Source organism: Zonotrichia leucophrys, chromosome 1A (assembly GCF_028769735.1).
Source record: "Zonotrichia leucophrys gambelii isolate GWCS_2022_RI chromosome 1A, RI_Zleu_2.0, whole genome shotgun sequence".
NCBI classification, from domain to species: Eukaryota; Metazoa; Chordata; class Aves; order Passeriformes; family Passerellidae; genus Zonotrichia; species Zonotrichia leucophrys.
The window spans coordinates 15,141,814-15,163,285 of record NC_088170.1 but is presented as its reverse complement, the minus strand read 5'-3'; the positions used below and the strand labels follow the sequence as shown (position 1 = coordinate 15,163,285).

Below are 21,472 nucleotides of genomic sequence, written 5' to 3'. Positions count from 1 at the left end.
CGAACCCCACGGTGCATTTTTAGGCGTTCGCAGCTGCCACCGCGGCCAAGCGCTTCCCCCCCGCACTCCCGCCGCCCTTGCCGGCAGGGCCCTGCCGCAGGTGCCGGAGGGGGCGGGAGTGGCTCCATCCAGCCGGGCGGGCGGGCCCCGCCTGCGGGCCGCCCCCAGCGCCCGCCCCGCCGCAGCTGCCCGGCCTTCCCCGGCCTCAGCCCCCCTTGCCCGCTCCCTCCACGGCGCCATGTGGGTCTCGCCTCGCCCCGCGCTGCTCCTGCTGCTCGTGGGGGTCCTGCGCCATGGCGGAGCCTCAGGTGAGGGCGGTGTGGGCCGGAGCGGGGGGCGCGTGGGGCTTTGGCCGCCATTAAGCGGCCGGAGGAGCCCGGCTCGTACCGGGAACCGCGGGGCTGTGCCCGGGGTTGTGTCCAGCGGTAGGGGCTTGCTGCCTGCCGCTGCGGAGCCTTTTGGGGCTTGCTGCCCCTGCGGAGCCTTTTGGGGTGTCCCCGGTGCTGGCCGCTGTCCGGAGGCCGACCTGCCGCTGTCCGGAGGGATGAGCAGGAGCGCGGAGCAAAGCCTGCGGCGCTGTAGATGCGATTCGTGATTATCTTAATCTTTCATGCGGACAAGGAGAACCACCCTTTCCCCCCATTTCCCTCCCTGTCCACGTTTTTTTTTTTTAATACCTTAATTACTATGGGTGCCATAATTTTAACTGTTTCATGGATAATTCGGAATAATTTCAGGCGCGTCGTTGCGGGGATGCGGTACAGCTGATGTGGCTGGTGTAGGGTTGGATTCCCCGAACAGAAACGAGGTGGCATTCGCTACCTATGAACATGAGCTTACATGGCAAAGGGACCATGGTTAAAAGGAGGTTTGGTTTTGTTTGCTTGGGTTTTTCCCCCCCGACCGTGTACGGGTGTGCATAGGTTCCCACCACCCTAGTGGATGGTGGGTTGAAAACACTGTCGCTATAAAACTAGGGAAAGGAGCAAAAGCTGGAATTTGCAGCTTGATTCCTAAACTTACTTTTTGTCCGTACTGATGTAATCTGACTTTATTTGTCACGGGCTTTTTTTGTAATTTCCCTGTATTCCTGCATGTGACTAAAATGGGAGTCCAGAGTTAAGTGTGCTATAATAAGTATAGTTTGGGAAGATTTACAGTCACTTTTTTTTTTTTTCTGGTTAAATTCTTATCTGTTTAAATAAAGGAAAAAATAAACAGTTTCCTCTCAGCGATAATTTAGAGATAAGCAATCAGTCCTTTGTATCAGGGCTGATGTAAGCCTCCTCCTCTTAGTTTTGCTTTATTTTTATACTTGCTTCTAACCATAGACTCATAGAATGGTTTGGAACCTTAAAGCTCATCTCATTTCAACCCTCCTGCCATGCTCTAGTGGACACCTTCCACTAGACCAGGTTGCTCAATGCCCCACCCAAACTGGCCTTGAATGAATGAAGTTTAATTGTCCCAAAGGAGACTCTTGGGATACTTTGGAGGGCTACAGGACAGCATTTGGAACCAGTTTCAGGTGTGGGAGGCTTCTCTCTGCCCAAGTCTCATGCCCAAGATCCTAATGGAGAGCCAAGTAATCACTGTTTCTTGCAGGACCTAAAAGCTTTGGCTGGGCACCTGATGGTCACAAGCAGGTGTGAGAATGAAAGCTCTGCTTTTAGACCTTGATGTCCTTGAGATAACTTAAAGGATGCTAACTAGCAGTTTGTCTCCTGGACTTGATGAAAATGGGTCATGTGTTGAGTAATTTTTTTACAATATGTAAAAAGGTAAAGCAACTATGAGACTAAGCAAACTGCTTTGCCTTGAAGGAACCTGTTGCTGTTTTTCCTTGCATGATTGAGGGTGGAGGGGGATAGTATTTCCCTTGTGAAAATCTAATAAGCTGTGTAATTTGTGTACCAGAGTCTAGCTGATCATTAGGGCCTTTAAACAAGGCCACTTGCTTAATGGTTCACTGGTTTGAAATTGTCTTGTGCTTATTCAGCTGTGGACACCCACTTTGCAGGGATGGGCTCTGCTAACTCCTAATCCTCGAAGATCCTGCTTCATTTAAAAAGTACTGATTAGTAAAATCTTTGCATGATGGCCTGTGTTACCTCTCTGGGTTTCTGATGGGCTGCAGCTCCTCAGACTTAGTCTTTGGGCAGAGGTGTTTTGTACATTGTTTGTTGCCTTCCAGGGAGCTCTGTCTTCCTGAGGAGGAGTTCAGCTGGCTGTGTTTGCTACATCCCAAGGGGGCTGTTTAGTTTTGGAAAAACTAAAGTGAATTTATACTGTAATCAGGACTGAGCAGTGCTTTTGTAAAGGGAGCTTATCTGGGTGAAACTTGTTTGTGCCAGCTGTTTAGTCTATGCAGAGATGATGCTTTAGAAGTTCACACAAAACTCTTCCCTCACTTTTGAGGCTGTAAAGACCTCTAGCCTGGTGAGCAGAATAGTCCTCTGGGATGGGAATGGTGCAGATGGTGACAAGCCACATTCTGTGGTGTCATCTGCTTTAAGCATCAAGCTGTTCTAAGCATGGATCTCAGTACACACACAGTCAAAGTTCAGAAGCTTTCAGAAGTTCCTGCCTCTTGGGAGCTGGGTAGGTGCTGTATTTTTGGGGGGTTTAGTAGTGTGAGAAGACAGATCCTGTAGCCAGACTCCCATGATCTGGGTCTGCATGGCCTTACAGTCTGATAGGATATGGCTCCAGGCTTTATTCTGTTAAGTAACTGTATGCTAATGTTTTTCTTACTCAAACTGGTTGTTGGTCTGAGCTTGCACTTCATCTTCATTAAATGTCTTCATGTGACTACTTGTTGTTGTACTCCCTGCACTGGAAGGTTCTCCCTCCTTAGCTCCTGGAGTTTGCTTACATCAGGTTGTTTTGCATATCCACTGCAAGGTGCTCTGCACCCAGTAGAAATGTGTTTTCTCTGCCTGCACAGAACCTCTCTGAGGGAAGCAGAGTGTTTGAGCACGGCTCTGCAGGTGAAGACTGCTCTGTATAGGCAGCAGGAGCATTTCTTCAGTTGTGTTTCTTACTGGAAATTGGACTGCTAGGTCTAATCAAGAACCTTGTGTGGTTAACTGCTCCGTAGTGGTGGGGAGTGACACTTGGCTATAGGAGCTGGAAATGTGGTTTACTCAAAGCACCAGAGCAGCCAAGAGCTTGGCACTGAATCAGCACAATGGAAACAGTTAAAACTGGGTGTAGCCTGCTGGGGAAACTGTGTGTCACAGGGAAGGGATAACAAGTGCCGAGGCTCTGGAATTGTTTTGTCTTGTTATTTTGAGTTAGGAATAAGCACTTTTGATCTCAGAAGAGTTTCAGAAGGTTCTATTTCTTTGCTGTCTTTACTGGCTTTGCCTTTCATGTGAGAGAAGAGGTAGTGTGAGGTGATAGAGAGGGCTGTTTGCTCTGTTCACCAGTGCTGTGTGCAGGACTATCTGTGCTCCAGTTCTGGTGCTCTTTATGGAGTAATACATGCTCAGTGCTCCATCTCTGCTCTGCTGCTGCTTGATTTCAGCAGCTGACTTCCTTTCACCATCTGTGCAGTTGATAAGCTCTGTAATAGTTTGGGTTCCTCTCGTGTGTCTAACCCAAAACTACTCTGATGTGCAGTGACTGTTACAGTCCTTCCTACAGAAAAGGAAGAGAGCGTAGCCTGACACCTTAGGGTGCTTCCAGACCTTCACTGTTGGAAGCAATACAACAAGTTGGGGTGCCTGGATTTTGCTCCTGTCTCTGTTGCTGACTTGCTGGATCAACTCTCACTTGTGAGATGGTGTTAACTGTGCTGCTGGTCCTGCAGACCTGCCTGGTGGGCCACCTCTGGGCAGATCAAGCTTGCCCAAAGGAGAAGGTTGCACACTGTGACCAGCACTATGTGGTCACTGAGGTCTTTGTGTCCAAAGGATGTTTGACAAGACTGAGCTCTCTGAGCTCAGGGAGTCTAATGCCTGTCTGGTAGTAGAACCAGAGAACTGGTGATAGCAATAGGCCTGGTGAATTGTGAGTTGATTAATTTAAGCAATTAATTTTGCTCGCCACCTTCCCTTTCTGTCTCAGTGCACCAGTAGTGACAAATGACAGAGATGGAGAAGGCTGGAAGGGTGCTGTGGTGTGTAGCTGTGGGGCAATTGCTCTTCCAAAAACTTCTTAGAAGGTTCTGTTGCTCTGCAGTGTTCATCCTCTTTTAGGCCTGGTTGGAAGTGTGGTTCAAGGAGCCTGTGAACAGCAAGCTGAACAAGACTTGTCTGATGGGTGTAGATGTTCTTCACCCTGAGCCTCTGCTCTTTGCCCAGACTTTGGGATAATGTGTGTCACATGTGCTGTTCTCGGAGCAGTTATGCAAACAGAAAGCAATATAGAGCACCATACCTTAATTCACCACGCTAATTAAACTTGAGAGAGTGCCTCTGACATTTAGAGTCTCATGATCACGCTGAAGTAGTGGCTGTGTCCTGCTGACGAATCTGTCCTTATTTATGCAGAGGCCCCTGAGTATGGGTACAGAGTGGAGGTGAGAAACAAGGCGGAGCAATGCAGCTTTTTCCCCTTGATGTAGATCACACTGAGAATGTTTATGGTCTCAGCTTTTTTCTCAAAGAACAAAAGTGTGAATGTCTTGTGGTTCAGGAAGCTCTGCTAAAGTTTTTAAAGATCAAAGAAAAATATTCTTTGTGAATTGTAAGCATTCACTGTAAATTTCTGAATATATCAATGTATAGTCTGTGCCTTCTGAATGCTTTTCTTTAGCATTCATACTGCTGCTTGCATTTGTGATAGAACTTGAGTGAGGGAGGATCAGAGGATATCTGAATGCTGCTCAAGGGACTCTGAAGAATCAGAAACTGAAGGATACACAAAGTTTTTTTTGCAGCTTTAATTTTACATTACTGTGTGAAAAATTGATGTAGAAGCTTCTACCTTAACACAAATTGCAGATGATGGAGGAGAAAAATGGAGCATCTTTCTTTCCTCACAAGTGGTTTATGAACCCCCATATTTTAGCTGAGGTTTTATTGGTGATGCAGTACTGGTATTAATTGAATTTTGAGAGTGAGCATGTAGGGGTTGAAGTTCTTTCCCTCACTGTGTACGGAGTGGAGGAGGCATAACAGCTCTCCTCTGTTAACATATCAGGAGGCCAAAAAACTGGCCAGTGATGCCAGTTCTTGGCAGAAGAGAGAGAAAAGTAACAAAAGCAGTCAGAGAGTACTGGGTATAGTTTCAGGTAACTAAAGTGTCACCCTCCCTGTGGAATGGGAGCCCCTCAGTGTCACCAGCAAGTGTCCCTCGGATGGTGCTGCTGGTGACTCTGTGTTAGGGAACTTGGCAGTACCAACCCTTTCCACCAGAGGCAACTTCATTGAGGAAGTGTGTGTGTTCAGGCTTGATAAGTTTGGGGTCTGTTTGGGTACAGAGGCAGGCAGAGGAATTCAGGGAAAAGCCTGGAAGGCATTGTGCAGCCTGGCTGCAGCCACCAACCAAAGAGCATCTTGTGGCTTCTGTGTGGCTGCTTCGCTTTCCTCCCTTGGCATCCCCTGTCCCTGCAGCACGGGGAGAAGCCAGGCTTGCTTGCAGGACTTGAATGACAAGCCAAAGCTGATTCTCAAAGGTCTTGTATCCTAGGTCATGTGGTTCTCTTTAAATTAAAGTGACAGTGGATCATGGGGTTATGCTCATTGTAAGAAAAAATGGTCTGGGTTGTGTCTAGGAAAAATTAGTCAGATTTTTTGGTCTAGAGATGGGGATGCAGCAGTCCTGATGATTACAAACTGTTTGGCAGCAAAAAATGTTGCATAGCTGAAAGTGGGTAAATGTATGTATGTAAACTACAGATTTGAGTCTGTCTTCTGGAACTTGACTTCAATTCCCATGGTTTGTAGGAATTCACCCGAAAAGTCTGATGGATATTGTGCAAGTTGGCTGGCTGCTACAAACATACCTGCCTGTATCTGCCAAAGATCAGGCAGTCCTCAGTATCTTTTTACTGACTTTTTGGAGTGTAGCTGGCTGGTTGGCTGAGCTGTATTGAATCCTTATTCCTGGCAGGAAGGAAGCTCTGTCCCTGTGCTCAGGTGAGTGCCAGGCTGCAGGGCAGGTACCCTGGCTGTGCCTGTGTCTGCAGGTACAGCTCTGTGTGCAGCAGTCTCTGAAAGCTTGGTACAGCTCACAGGATGAGAGCAGCACAAAGTAACATCCTGCTCTGCTCCCAGCTGATTAATACTGGGCTGCTGGAAACTTCCAGGCTTCCCTGGTAATTGCTTCTCTCTGGACCAAAAAAACCCCTGTATTTTCCCTTTTTTTTTGTAATGCAGGTCTTCTTGAACTCTCCTTGGGAAAATTCAGAAATGTGCTACTTAACCAGACCAATCCAGTGGAGGCCGTAATCAGGAACATCGCCAGCAATGTGACTGTGGTTATTTTTCAAGTGCATGCCCAGCAGAGTGATGTGGTGATATCCTTTGATAAGGTAAGAGTGTCACTTCTGTTAAGTGCTGCCTGTCTTTCAACAAAGGACTTGGCTCTGGTATGTGTAGCACTAATGGACTGAAGCTGTATAAATAAAGAGTGTCTTTTACCTGCTTGGCTTTTAGACAGTGTTACTGTAGCTTCAGAAATCCTTTCTCATTCTTATATGTCATAGCTGCTATTTTGAAAGACTGAATGCCAAAGGAATGTCAGAGCTGGTTTGAAAATCTTTCAAGGCTCTTTATTTGGTGGCAGTGGTGCTTTTTGTCATGTGGCTCTACTGACTGTTGTCCATCAGCTTGTCATATTAAAACCAGATCTGTGCAAGTGTTTGCCAGATGCTCCATACATGCTCAGTTTGGGACGTTTAGTTGTCTGCTGTTCCCATGGCTTGGATTTAACCACTGCAGATATAATGTATTGTTATCCCAGCTCCTCGTCCTGAATCTAATCCTCCTTTGGTAACACATGGAGAAATTCCTCTACATTACTCCAGTGAAAGCTGCTACTTCTAGACAGCAGTAGAAACATTCCTGCTGCTGTACCCTGCATCCCAGTAGTGATGGGACAAAATGAGTCAATAAAATACTGATTTTTGTTGTGGTGGTGCTGGGAGGCTCTCACTGGTATTTAAATAGAACATGGACTAAGCTGAAGGTGGTAGATGGAGATCTGACAGCTGCAATCCAGTTCCCCTCTCTCCAGCAGCATCTTTGAAATCAGAATGTACTGAGTGCCAAGAAGTATCCTGGGAAGCTTAGAAGATGTAGACCTGTAACACAAGTCACCCAGCTCAGCCATCCTTGTACTGGTGAAACAGCCAGGATTACAGGGCTGGGACATTACTGTTAGACCTGTTCAGTCTTTGCTTGCCATTGGCAGAATCCTCTGCTGCCAGTTCAGTTCCTCTTTGCATTCATGGGCCTTACCAGGCCCAGGGCAGAGATGCATAAATGCAGCTGTACTGCTTTTAGGGCTCTCCTGCCTCTAGAAATAAGAAATTGAGCCAGACCTTAAAGTCTGCCATGTCCAATATACTTCCTTGCAGTGTTGCCTTGGGTAACTGTGGCTGCCTTGGCCAAAGGCACTTTCCATGCTGAAAATGTGGCTGCAGGTCAACTGGCTGTTCCAGCTGTGAGATTGTGATACTGTCATTGCTGCTTATCTTTCCCTAAGAGGTCTTGTTATGGAAGGGATGGTGGTGCTGGGGATTGGGTCAGTAGTTGGCCTGGCATTGCTAGTGTTAAGGCAACTGTCATACAGTCATGTCCATTCTGGTGGAGATAGGAAGGTGCTTCTTTATGCTGGTTGCCAGAACACTTCCTTGCTGCCATCTCACAACATATTGTGAGGGATACTCCAGTTCTTTTACATTTGCACTAGTCAATCCATTGCCAGATCTACTAGCTAGATTTCACTGCAACTTGCTTGTGATTATCAGCTCTTTAGTAGTCCCACACTTGTCACTTGGGCTTTTGAGCCTGAGCCAGGCAGTGTGCGGTGTCAGAGCTCCCTTTTTTCACCAGCTGGGGATGCCATCCAGAGGGACCTTGACAGGTTGAGAGGTGGGCAGACCTCATATAGTTCAGCAAGGCCCTACATGTGGAACTGGACAATTACAAGCACAAATACATTTTGGGCAGAGCCTGAACTGTTGTAACTGGCACTGATGTTTGTGCCTGGCAGGTTTGTGGCAGGAATAGCCTCCTGTGATATTATCAAAACATAGGAATGTTATCCAACTGTGATAGGAATCGTCTCAAGAAGAACTGTTTGTTTCTGTCACTTGTTTCTGCGCAGACCCCGTCGGTGAACAGCTCAGGAGTCGGGGTGGACAGAGGGCTGGTGTCCGTCCTTCGGCCGGAGCAGACGGTGTGCACGTGGTACCTGCGCGCCCTGGCTGCCGGCCAGGTGCTCAGCACCGCCATCTCCATCCCCTACACGGAGAGAGGTACGTGCTCAGGCCATGCCAGCTCTGCTCAGGCAAGTCATCTGGGGAATGAAGTGTTGGCCTTTCAGTCTTACCTGGTGGAAATCTGATGGAGATAGCAGAAATTCTTTTGAAAAGGTTTTTATTGTCACTGCTGAATTGTGAGTTGTGTATTGGAGGTACTCTATGGTCTTGCCATGACTTAAGCCTTAGAACAGAAAACTGCTGTGCATGGGATTATGGAATCACGCATCTGTTTGGACTGGAAGGGGACCATAAAGATCATCCAGTTCCACCCCCCTCTGCCATGGGCAGGGACACCTTCCTCTACCCCAGGTTGCTCAGAGCCCCATGCAGCCTGGCCTTGGACACTGCCAGGGATGGGGCATCCACAGCTTCTCTGGGCACCCTGTGCCAGGGCCTCACCACCCTCACAGGGAAGAATTTCTTCCTCATACTGAGGCCTTGAGAGGCCGAATGTGGAACAGAGACTAGACAGAGCTAAAGGAATAAAGTAGGTATTTATTGAAATGCTTTAATGGGTGTACCTTGGGCAGTACAAGAGCCTGGCCAGGGCTACACCCAAGATGGACCCAAAATGGTCACAAAATGGATGACTGGTCACGAGGTCTCACACTTTAAAAAGTTTTGGTCCATTTGCATATTGGAATTAATTGTCCAATTATAGCTTGAGGTTATGAAGTCCCATCCTTCTTGTTGCTCTTTTCAGTCCTCCATTGTTTATACTTTCTGGAAACTTGTAACAGTTGTCCTTGGTCTCAGGCTGGAAAAGGATTGTTTTGTCTACCTACCCTGAAAAGAGAACTTACTGACACCTAATATGAAGCTCAGAGCTACACACCTAGGCAGCAGAGAATCTGAAAAATATGAAAGCTAAAACCCAACCCATCAATATCCAATCTAAATCTACCTTCCTTCAGCTTAAAGCCATTACCCCTTGTCCTGTCATCCCTAGGCCCTTGTAAAAATTCCCTGTCCAGCTTTCTTGTAGGCTCCCTTCGGGTATAGGAAGGCTGCTGGAAGGGTTTCCCCAAAACCTTTTCCAGGCTGAACAACCCCTACTCTGAACCCTGATCATAGGAGAGGTGCTCCATCCCTCTGGTCATCTTCATATTCCTCCTTTGGATTAACTCCAGCAGGTCCACATCCTTCTTGTGTTGGGGTGGGGTCTTGGCAGAGCAGACTGGAGGGGCAGGTCCCCCTGCCCGGCCCTGCTGCCCACTCCTCTTTGCATGCAGGATATTGTATTGGTGTCTGTCTGGGCTGTGAGCACACATTGCTGGGTCATGTCAAGCTTCTCATCAGCCAACACTCCCAAGTGCTTCTACTCAGGGCTGCCCTCAATCCCTTCCCCACCCAGCCTGTGTTTGTGCTTGGCATTGCCCTGAGCCATATGTGCAGGACCTGGCAGGAGCTTGTATCCTTCCATTCCAACACTCCAGTCCCTGGAGTCACCCATATGTGGGGCCTGTCACAGGCTGCAGTGAAACCCTTTTGCTGCCTGCAGGGCCAGAACCTGATGATTTTCTGTGCTCAGCAAGTGGATTGTGCCTGCAGGTGTGTAACTGCAGTTATGTTCTCTGTTCTAGATCCTATTCCTGGGGGCTGCAATCTAGAATTTGACTTGGAAGTGGATCCAAATATTTACCTGGACTACACATTGGTTGATATACACATCAAGTTTGCCCCTGCAAACTTGGGATATACCAGGTGTGTGGAGAACTTCAGTGTGCTGAGCAAGACTTTCTGTCCAGTATTGGCCAAAAGGCTAAAATAAGACCCTGCTGTAACAGCCAAACCATCCAGCTGCTGGCAGGAATCTTGTTCGCTGCAACAAATGTAAATGAGGAAAAGGAGGAGGGGAAGAGGTACTGCATGAGGGAGATAAAGGTTGAGAGTTACACGTTGTGGGGGAGGTTATGCAACTTCAGAAATGTAAGCGGTCAGTAAATACTGGATCTTTCCATTCCCTGTAACAGCTTAATTTGTTTGAGAAGCAATTGTATGTTACAGCCAGTTTTATTTCTTTCCTAGTACTAAAGCATGATAATGATCCAGAGTTTTGTTTAACTTGAGACTTCAAGTTAAAAGGTGTTATTTCCTGAATGGTGCCTGGTGTCACAAGTGATAGGCAGGGAATGGAGAAGACTCTTCAGAACTGCATGGAAAGACAAACAGTAATGCTGTAGTCTTTGGCTGTTGTGGCCTCCTGGAATTCTCGTTATGGCAATTCATAGGACACCTCTGTAGGTGTAAAGGCAGGTACCAGCACAGCCACCACCTGTGCCAGGCTGGTTCTGTGTGATGCTGCTGTGCCCTGTGCTCACAAATACAGTCCAGCTTTGAGTTAGCTGCTGGTGTGCACCTCTGAAGAGTAGAGGCACACCCTGGGGACAGGTAACTGCTGAAAACTGATGTTGAGGTGTGGGGCCTTGTGGCTGGTGTGCTTTTCCTTGCAGAGGAGCAAGCCCCCCCTCCTGTGACTCAGGGACTGGGCAGAGCTCCCGCTGGCGGCTGCGCTACGACGTGTACCAGTACTTCCTGCCCGAGAGCGACCTGGCCGAGATGGCGCTCATGAGCCACATACGGAAAATGTCCGGCGTGCACAGCGTCAAAGCCAACGGCATTAAGGTGAGCCCCAAGCACTGGGTGCCAGCCCCATGGCAGTGGGGCTCTCTTGTTTTCTCCTCCCCTGTGCTTCTCTTCCTGCAGGGGAGATGTGAGCAAGCTCCCTGGCCCTGCTGGGGAGTGGAATGGCAACCTTGCCTGCCTTGGAGGCCACACCTGGGCTGGTAGGGAACCTGAACTGTGCCCTCAGGCACGGAGGAGCAAAACAGGAGTGGGAGAATCTTCTCCCCTGACAGAAAACACAGTAGTGCTGGAGGGAAGGGTTCCATCCTGTGAGCCTTTAACACAGATATTTACTTTTCCAGATGCTTACGCTGACAGCTGATGACAAGACCAATGTCTACTTCTCCTCACTTCCTGGGCAAGGTGTGATCTACAATGTCATAGTGTGGGATCCTCTTTGGAACACTTCTGCTGCATACATACCTGTGCATACATATGCCTGCAGTTTTACTGACCTGGTAGATAACTGCTCTTCCCTCAGTAAGTTGGGAATTAGATGTCCTTGCCAACTCGTCTGTAGCTTCTTGTGCTCCAACATGCCAAATGTGCTTTAAGATTCTTTTTCCAACATGTGCAGGAGATATTTGTTTTACACTGTGTATATTTTGTTACTTTAGTAACAAATCTCCTTCTTGATGAGGGAGAAAGTCTAGAATGATGAAGTAAGACTAAAGAGAACCATTAGCAATTAAATCTTTAACTTAATGGAGGTTTAATATGTGGCTTGCAAATGTATCTCTGAACTCTGTAGAGCCACCCCAGCTTTGTCCATTTCAACTGGATACATAATTTCAAATAATTTGTAGGACTATAGATGCTGAATGTGAAGCTGAGCTAATAAAACACAGACTAGATTAGCCTCCAGCCAGATTTTTCTAACTGTGCTGGTGCTAACAGGAATCCTGCAGGTATTTTGAAAGGAGGCAGTCATCTAAAATAAGAGTGAAGATAATGTCAGCAGTAGTGGAGTGACTACCAAGTCATGCTGCTTTGTACAAAGCTATATAATGATTTGTGCAGACACAGCAAAGCTGCCACTTTCATTATGAATACAGAAGGGACACAAGTAATTGGTAGAGTTTGGTTCATAAAGTAAGATTTGTTCTCCTTATTTTCTTCTATACTGTAACACAAGTCACTGTCAAACTTGGTGTTGTCCTATGACAATGTGAGACAAGTTATCTAGGCTAAAGTTCTCTAATTCAGAGCACGTGGAAAATATAGTTTACTTTTGCAAATAGCTTAAATATAGGTAAGAAATTCAAGAGAAGATGGAGGTGAGCTATAATGGGATGCTGATGATCATTTTTGTTGCATGGCAAATGTATGAGAGGGAGACAAATGGTGAAGGCTGCAGTGATTAAGCCTATAGCTGCTTCCTGGATCACTAATCCCATAGCATTGATTTTTACAGATGACTGGATGTCCCTTTTTTAAACCTGAGCAGACACTTTTCTGGCAAATTTATATCTGAACTATAAATAAGTTACATCTACTTAAAGAAACTTCTCTTGAAAAAGGAGGAAGCGCTTGATTTCTTAATCAGTCTGGGACTATTTCAATGTTCTGTTGGAGATCTTACCAAGCCAACTGTTAGTTCAAGCATTGCAGATCTGACAGAGTGGCAGCTCTCAAGTTGTCAGTAAAGTTTGTGACAGCAACCTGACCATATTTTAATCTCTTTGTTGGGACTACTAGTTGGAATGCTCTACTAAACCTACCCTTCTTCTTGTAGGTAAACTCTCTACCAAAGTATTCTTCACTGCTTTTGCTGTTCTTGGTCTTTTCACCTGCTTTTTTGGACACAGATTCTGGAAAACAGGTACTGAATATTTAATAAATCTTGTTGAAACTTCATAAATGTTACTCTGTGTAACTTAGAATGAGGATGTTATTACCAAGATTCACTTGATAATGGTGGTGTGCCAGTTAGGCCCACTGCTTTGCTTTTATGGGCTCTGAGCCTTTAAGCTCAGAGCAGAAAGTTTTTGGGATGCAAAGAATAGAAACCTAGAACTAGGGTGCATGCAGGGCAATATAACTATAAATATGTAATTTTGGACTATGTGTAGTGCTTGAGGACACTTCTGTTGAGAACAAAATGTTGTCTGGCTCTCCTTTTGTGAGCTGCTCTGTTCCTTGTTGTGATATGAAGATGTCAAAGATCCACTGATGGGGGCTTGGTATGAAGCTTGCTAAATATTTTTTCCTTCTTCTCTAGACTTATTCTTCATGGGCTTCATTGTTGCAGCATTTGTCTTCTTTGTGTTCATTACCAGGGTAACTGGCCTTAGCTATGATGGTGAGTAGATGTGTCAGGATATCCTGTGCTCTTCCCAAACTCTTGTTGGGAACCTTCAGGTACAATCTCAGTTGTGCTGTTGGCCAGCCACAGGAAGGGCAGCAGGGTGTTGCCTGATTGAGGTCTGATTGCCTTAATAGCTGAAAATGCAATGGAGTAAGTGTTCATTCCAGCACCACAGTGATGCAGAGTTAATAGCTGGATTTAATTTCAGTATCTAACCAAGGAAGATTAGAGGTGTTTGGAAACTGTGAGAATTTGCAACATACTTTCTTCCTACTTTCACAATGCGTGGACCTCTGTTTCAGATCGAATGTAGGTTTCGTCTGTAAAGTGGAAGTAGGTGGTCTGCACCCAGCTTGTCAGACCAGACAGAATTAGTTCTTTCTGTCTGTGACGCCTCATAGAATTCCTTTTTTTGATACATGTGCAGTAGCTTGTAGCCACCTGAACTCCCTGGGAGCTCAGGGAACTGATGTGCACGGTGCCAAAGCCTCCGTTCCAGCCCCCCTGCTGCTCTTTCAGCAGCACATCCCCAGCTGCAGGCTGGCATCTAAGAGAACTGCATGAAGCACATTCTGGTACTTTTATCTCATGCAAACTCACTGAAAAAAGCCAAACATGCATGTTAATAAAGCTGCTGAGCATGTTTCTGCAGGAGCTGAAGTTTCCAGAGTGATGGAATTTCCTCTTCTCTCTTTCAGTGCGTCTTATTTTGACGGCTGTGGCTGGAATCATTGGAGGCCTGCTCTTGGTTGTGAGCTGGTGGAGATTTGGCTCTGTCCTGCTCAGCATGTTTGTTATTGGACTTGTGTTGGGATTTCTCTTCTCCTCAACGCTCTTCTTTACCCCCCTAGGTAAGCAGTGTAATCTTCTTGGTGAGTGCTGTGTTCCTGCAGGGCTGCAGAGTGAATGGCACTCTCTGGTTTATCTTACTGGGATGTTTAATGTTCCCTTTCCAGTGCTGGGAGGAATAGACATGCACCTGAAAGCTTCTTTCAGCTGTGCTGGAATTAAAAGTACTTGGGGAAAAGGGAACTGATTGTTTTGCAGAGAACTTGGTGACTCTTCCTACTTTAACTGTATGCCATGTCTGTAACACCAGCTCTGCTTCAGGCATGCCCTTGCTCTCTTGTTCTCTGTCCAGAACAAATCCCAGTAGAAAATCTACAGTCTAATTTGAAGGCTTCAGGCATAAAGGCCTTAGACAAATTGCTTAAAAGCCAGTAAGCCTGCTGAGCTGGAGCCCCCTCTGGGACATCAGAGCATCAGCTATTGTAATTTTCAGTCTCAGAACTTCTCCTTTTGAGGTCCTTTGGTGAGACAGGTTTTTGTTCTCCAGTCATCTATGTTTGACTCAAGCCATGATTCTGTGGTAATCCATGCAGTCCCTGGTAGCTCTTCATTAAAGTGGAACAGTGACTGAGCTGGAGGCCAGCTTATCCCCTCTGGTGAATCCACAGGCCTTAGAAGGCAGGGGGAGCAAAGAAGGGTTTGAGTGATTTAATTTTCCTAAAGCCCAGAAGAATTTGTTGCCTGGTGGTGTGGTGATGGCTACATTTGCACCATACTCTGGAGCCTGATGCAGATTTTTAGTTTGGAACCCACAGAGGCAACAAAACAGCTTTTTATTGGGCATCAGTACTCTGGTGCTTTTAATTCTTACAAGGTGAGGAACATGTACCTTGTTAAAAATTGTTCCACGGACAAGATCTGTGCCCAACGAGGACAGTTTTTCTGTTCTTGATTAACTGTTCCGATACATCTTAAACAGTCAGGATTTGAGCTCAAAATCTGGGTTTTCAACAATGTACTCCAGGTATTTCTGAATGTACAGAATTTTGGGGGGAAAAAGCTGACCCCCAAACACTTGTGAAAGAGGAAATGTTTTTCTCACTGCTGAATGTGGTGTCTTGGCAGGAGACTACAGGGTCTTCCGTGACGATGTGGTGTTCTGGGTGACCTTTACTTGTGTAGCCTTGATGATTCCAGTGCTTTTTGTTGGCTGCCCAAGAATTGTAAGTAACTCTGCTGTCACCTCAGAAGGAGGGAGGGAGAAGGGGGATCAGACTTCTTAATGCAAAATGTTGTCCCATGGAATGTGTACAGAAAACTTAGCACAGCTTTGTGAAGCTCTGCACAGGGCTGGTTGCAGGCAGTTCCTGTTTAGCCCCACTTGTGCTAAATGGTCCAGGAGAAAAGGAATTACTTATTTTGCACACAGCATCCACTAAATCCACCAGCATTTAGTTAACTTGTGCTATCTTATCAGCTTGGCTGGATAACAGGTGTGTGCAGCTGATTTATCACAGAAGAACTGATAACAACTACAAAATACTTGTCCAGAGAAGCTGTGGCTGCCCCATCCCAGGCAGTGTCCATGGCCAGGTTGGACAGGCCTTGGAGCAGCCTGGGGCAGTGGAAGGTGTCCCTGCCCATGACAGAGAGTTGGGACTGGATAGGCTTTATGTCCTTTACAACCCAGGCCATTCCATGATTCTATGCATGTACTGTCTTAGGGAGGTGGGGAAAAAAGAGTGTTCATCAGTCTCCTAAAGCTGTGGTTTTTCTCCCTGTCTAGCTGAACATCTTGGCTTCTGGAATAGTGGGCTCTTACACGGTGGTCCTGGCCATTGCTTGTTACGTCTACACGAGCCTTGCTTACATCACCTTAGACCTGCTCAGAAGGGTCCTCAACAATTACTTCAGCAGAGCTTACACCAACGTGCCTTTTCAAAGGAATGGTGAGTCCTGTGAGACTTTATTATCCTTTTAAGGAGGAATCACTGCCTCTTTGGTTCTGTTGTAAACAGTAGAGTGTGGGCAGGAAGGGGATGGAAGGAGAACACAGTACAGTGTGAGATTTAACATCCACATGAGAAATTTTAGTCCTTCAAAAGCAGTACTGAGTGGACTCGAAGGCAGGAACCTTCCTGCAGGTGTTGTGACAAAGGCCCTTGTGAAAGGTGCTGCTCAGACTTGTGCTGGCAGCTTGCTGAGGAGTTTGCAGAGTGGGCAGTCCAAGGCCTAATACAGTGGAGAGACTCTTCCCAACTCCCTGTGTGTCCTGGCCTCTGCATGGAATCACACTGTGCATCTGAGGGTGTGGGGATGATACTTCATTCCTATCTGTCACAAAACTAGTTCAGTGTTTGTGCTTGGGAAAGGAAGGAATGTTCTGCTTTGCTACAGGAATCTGTTTCTGCTTTTCCAGACTTCATCATCCTGTCAGTGTGGGCAATGCTGGCCCTCAGCGGGGTCACTGTGCAGCTCCGCCGGGAGAGGAGTGAGGTGCCCTTCCCACCACATCCCTATCTCACCTGGAAGAGGGAAAGGGAGCGTAGAAGCACCAATGTCTTAGACCCCAGCCATCATATCCCTCCCCTGAGAGAGAGGATCCACAGCAAGCTGCTGCATATCAAAGAGTTCTTCCAGAAGGACCAGCCAGCCGGGGAGAGAACTCCACTGCTTTTGTAACTTGCCAAATAACTGATGGGAATGGAGAGGGGGATCTGGGAATGGTGAGATGATTACCAGTAACCAGTCAGTGGTGCAGGATTTACCACTGCTAATTTGTCCTGCTGAATAAGAGATTGCTGCTTGGCCAGCTTGGCAGAGCAGTTCACTGTCCAGTACACTACATGCTGTTTGTGACTCCTGTGGCACACTCTGCCTGCTGCAACCTGCTTGTGTCCAGCTGCAGAATCCTGTACTCGTAGCCAAGGCAGGCATTGATCCTGTGGGGTCTACTTTGCTCCTTGGGTACGTGGAATATCAAACAGGCCTTGGAAAGCAAACTGCTGATTGTTCCTTGCGTGTGGAAATGTCTGCTGAGGCAGTGCCCCACTCGCTCCCAAGGGTGGGCAGGCTGTCCAGCTGTCAGGGGAGGGACAGGGACTGGACATACAAGGAATTCTTCCAGCAGGAACTGAGCATCTCCTTCCAACAGGTACAAAACGTGTGGCTGCAGACATGCAGGTTTCCAAGAAGTGTTACTGAACCTTGCAAGCTGAACTGAGAGACTTGAATTGAAACTGCACTGAGTTAACTGTTGTATGTGTGCACTGTGGGGCTTGGGAACGGGGACTGATCTGAGACAAGAAGACTTTTTCCTTTGCTTTTGGCTGGTTTTGTAGCAAGTCAGTCATCTGGTCTCTGTGCAGAGATGGCTGCTAAGAGAACACAAGAGGTTTGTCTCCCTATTTGCTTTCTGAACAGCCGGTGTCTTGTTTCTGCTCTGGTATAGTATCTTTTTTGATGGTGCTGTCATAAAAGAAAAAAGGAAATAAGCTCCTTGTAGCCAATTGCAATTTTTTCCCCCTGGAGTTGGCTGAAACACTAATTATTTATTTTTAATCATCTTTTAATTTTGCCTTTAAGGGGTGAAAACAGCATTCAGCTAGCAAGATACTGACCAGAGACCTTGCTGACTGAATGTGTTCCTTGCCTATTTGAATTGCATCTGCCCGAATGTAGTATAAAAAAAGGTGAGGGACCTGTGGTGGCTTTATGCTGTTCCTCAAAAAAACCCCCAAGAACCATTTTCAAATTTCAGCTGGAGCAATGTGTTTTTGGCTCATCCCAAAGACACCTGGGGGTGTTTTACCTGTGCCTGTCCTTTCTGCCCTGTCCTGGTCTCCAGTGGGGGTCTGTCATGCACTGCAGGATGGCTCAGGTCTCACATGCTGTGCCATGACACAGGGTGTGGTGGCTCTGCCTCCTTCTCCCTGTGTCTGAACCTTCAGTGAGGGCAGCTGATGCACAGTCCTGCCTGTGTGAGGTGAGTGGCTGCCCAGGTGCCTGCATGGAGCCTCCATGAGGGAATTCCCCAGGGGCAGAAGCTTAAGCTCTCAGCCACCCCTTTAAATTCTTGGTAGGAAATCTGTAAGAAACAGCTCTTGCTGAAGAATCTGGCAAAATATTTTCTGGGAACTTTATTGGAAATTAAAGCACCCTGGCATAGGTAGGAATGAATTACTTTTAAATGGCTTTTCTTTAAGGAGTGAGAGCTCAAAGACAGTGTCCAAGGTGACTGAATCCTTCTGATGTTTAGAGACAAACCCCATCCTTGCTTGGAGCTGGACCATCTGCCTCAAACAGCAAAGCAAGGCTGCAATCCTGTGGTTTGGCTTTGCTTTCCCTGTGACACATGGGCTAAACAAGGAGCTCTTCCCTGGGTCTCTGCCCATCCTCCCAGCACTCATCCTGAGCATGTCTCTGCCATGTGCCATGGCAGGCAGTAAACCCTTCTGTGGTATAGAAATGCTCTTAAACATGTTTACCTTGGTGGGTTTTTATAACTGCTGCGATTAACATTGTGCAAGAAACAAGTTTAATTTTCTATATCTTTTATAATAAAGATGTCTTTTCAAAGAATATTGAAACTAAAGTGGTCTCTTTGAATTCAATGATGCTTTTACAGTTTAGCCTCTGCCTTTGATCTTGTATGGAGAGTTTGCTTTGAAAAATTTCTCTGGCCAAGGGCTGAGGTGGGGGAGCTTGCTGGCATTGCAGTGACACCCAGAGGCTGAGAGTGTGCTCTGTGCAGCCACTGAGGGAAGCGTGTGGTCCAGAGAGACTTTTTGTTTTGAGAGCTTTGTCAGATGAGGCTCTGGAGAACAAAGAAATGGTTGTCATCCCCTTCTTGCCTGAAAACTGGTCTGCAAGATAGCAATCTTCTAGCAGAAGTGGGCTTTGAACTCTTTTTCTGAGATCCTGACTTGGAGATTGTATTTCGTTTTTTTGGCTCTGCCAAGAGATGGTTCAGGAATTTTCTGCCATAGTCCCTAAGCCACAGTGATTAACAGTGGTGATGATCAGAATGCATGAACTGACCCACTGTAGTGTTGAAGGGGTATTTTCAAGCCTTTTTTTGTGTAACTCTTGAAATACAGGTCTCTTTCAGGCCCTGTCCAGCACAAACCCTTCTATGTTTCTGTGATTCCTTTCTGTCCTTGCCTAGAGCTGTCCTTGATCTGGAAAGGCTTCCAAAAAAGAGGGAGCCCCTCTAGAGGAATCAGCAGGCTCCATCTCAAAATGTGCATTTTTCACTGAGCCTTGGAGCTTTTCATCTCTCTGCCTTCTGACCTGTCAGCAGCTGTAGGGGTGCAGTGATCTTGGCAGTGGTTTTTGGGAGCTTTAGGGGAACTTTGGTTCCTGGTTGGTTTATCCAGCGAAGAGTCAGCATAAGAAACACTGAGCCTTTGGGTGTGCAAAGTGAGTATTGTGTTAGATTATTGTGTCCTTACTCAGGGGCAGGAAATGCACTGATATATTGATATATCCAGATTTATTTGGATTTTGCCAATGTCCATCTGGTTGCCTTCCCCTCCCACATCCTGGATTAGTAGGCTCTGGTGTCTGAATTTTCTCTGGAAACAACAGCTCCTGTAACACTTGTGTGTTCAACAGATGCTTGTTGTTTATTCTATTTATTTTATTGCTCTCAGAGCCTGTCTGCTCCAGCCCCCAGCTCCAGGCAGCCAGCTGACTCCTGCTGAGCATGAAGGGCTTTGTGCTTCCTTCAACACTGGGATAAGTCAGCTTCAAACCAGAGCAATAAACAAGCTCATTTTGGGGGCGAGAGGGAATGGCAGGAGAAGAAGGCTGTGTAAAACTTCCCTGCCTGCTCCAGAACTGGATCTTCACAAGGCTGCCTCATCAGAAAAAGCCTCAGATACCTAATATGCTCAAAATTAGCTGGATTTGACTTTCTTTTTTATCCTGAATGTTGAGGGTGAGGCGGAAAGCCATATGCAGGAAGCAAAGAAGCACAGGTGGAGAATTGTAGGAGGCAGCTGCTGTTTGCTTAGCCAGAAATGCAATGAGTTGCAGATGATGAGTCATTTAAAAATGTGTTTGCAGTGTTCCTGAATGTAGTATTGGAAAAGGGAAGGTGCTGATCACCCTGCATCCATCGGTGTGCTGTGCTGAGCTTTCAAGAACTGACTTCTCAAAACCAACTCTACTGCTGCTCACTGCTGGAAGAGCCACCTCAGGTGTATGGATTGGGGGATTTCTGGTGCTGAGCACACTGCAGAGAAGTCATTGTCTGCCATTCTCCAAAAAAGTAAATCTTCACCTTGGGAAATGGAAAGAGACTGCAGCTGGAGTTAGTGGGTTTTCCCTGTGCCTGAGGAGTGCTGCCAGCACGTGCTTCTTCCAAGGCTGCAGTGACAAAGTGTTTCCCTCCTTGCTGAGCAGTCGGTTAAGGCAGGTGAGTGTTTTCTGAACGTGGGAAATAAGGATATTCCCTGATACAAGGGCCACACTGGCTTCCAGTGTCTGGGGACAGGAAGGTTGCAGGCAGCAGGAACTCAGTCTCTCCTCCCATACAGTTCCAGTTCAGTCCCACTTATGCTAAATGGGCCAGAAGCAAAGGAATGACTTGATAATAGTTTTGCACACAGCATCTACTACAGCTTTCATTTAGCTGGCTTGTGCTCTCTTATCAGCTTGGCTGGATAAAGGTGTGTGCAGCCCATTTGTCACAGAAGAACTGATAAAAAATGACAAAATATTTGTCCAGAGCAGCTGTGGCTGCCCCATCCCAGGCAGCGTTCAAGGCCAGGTTGGACAGGGCTAGGAGCAGCCTGGGGCAGTGGAAGGTGTCCCTGCCCCTGACAGGAGGTAGCACAGGAGCAGTTTAAGGTCTCACCTTCCCTCTGCCCTCATGCTGTGAGCAGCACCACGGTGCTCTCCTGGCCAAAGTGAGGCTGGTCATGCCCCAGACACTCAGACTCCAGGCTCTCAAAAAAAAAACAAGTTCAAGTTTTACATTCCAACACAAAACTTGAAATTTCCTCTTTTAACCAGAAAAGGAGCTTAAGGAAACTCCCTAAGCCATTGGGCATTTACACAGGGATCTCAGTACATGTAATTCTGCAGTGTCATTAGTTCTGTATTTGAACAATCTTCTAATCCCACGTGCTTGTTAGAAAGTCAAAGCTGTTCCAAGCTTTTAGTTGTACAAACCAGCCAAATTTAGTTTCAGTCTGCCCTCGGCTGAACAGCTGCCACATAGAACAGCTTTGGTTACTTTCTTATCTTGTGCTGCCAACAAGGCTCATCTCTGAGCCAGGACCTTACTTTAGTTCTGGAGACATCCA

The 21,472-nt window shown here is 46.8% G+C and overlaps 1 protein-coding gene across 1 annotated transcript; it reads left to right on the top strand.

The window, feature by feature from the left end:
* The first annotated feature begins 155 nt into the window (after positions 1-155).
* On the top strand, positions 156-18,753 carry TM7SF3 (transmembrane 7 superfamily member 3). Its single transcript, XM_064701244.1, has 12 exons — positions 156-308; positions 6,327-6,481; positions 8,281-8,431; positions 10,021-10,141; positions 10,891-11,062; positions 11,365-11,542; positions 12,798-12,884; positions 13,284-13,364; positions 14,069-14,221; positions 15,285-15,382; positions 15,946-16,108; positions 16,579-18,753. Exons 1-12 carry the CDS (start codon positions 239-241, stop codon positions 16,839-16,841), a joined length of 1,692 nt encoding a protein of 563 aa, XP_064557314.1. The 5' UTR covers positions 156-238; the 3' UTR covers positions 16,842-18,753.
* Positions 18,754-21,472: the final 2,719 nt, after the last annotated feature.

What these genes read in the sequence shown, in the direction of transcription:
- TM7SF3 (XM_064701244.1), top strand. Translation starts at nt 239, where the DNA reads ATGTGGGTCTCGCCTCGCCCCGCGCTGCTCCTGCTGCTCGTGGGGGTC. An exon ending in AGATAACTGCTCTTCCCTCA is followed by an intron (nt 11,543 to 12,797) that starts GTAAGTTGGGAA and finishes TTCTTCTTGTAG; the next exon opens with GTAAACTCTCTACCAAAGTA. An exon ending in GCTCTTCTTTACCCCCCTAG is followed by an intron (nt 14,222 to 15,284) that starts GTAAGCAGTGTA and finishes GTGTCTTGGCAG; the next exon opens with GAGACTACAGGGTCTTCCGT.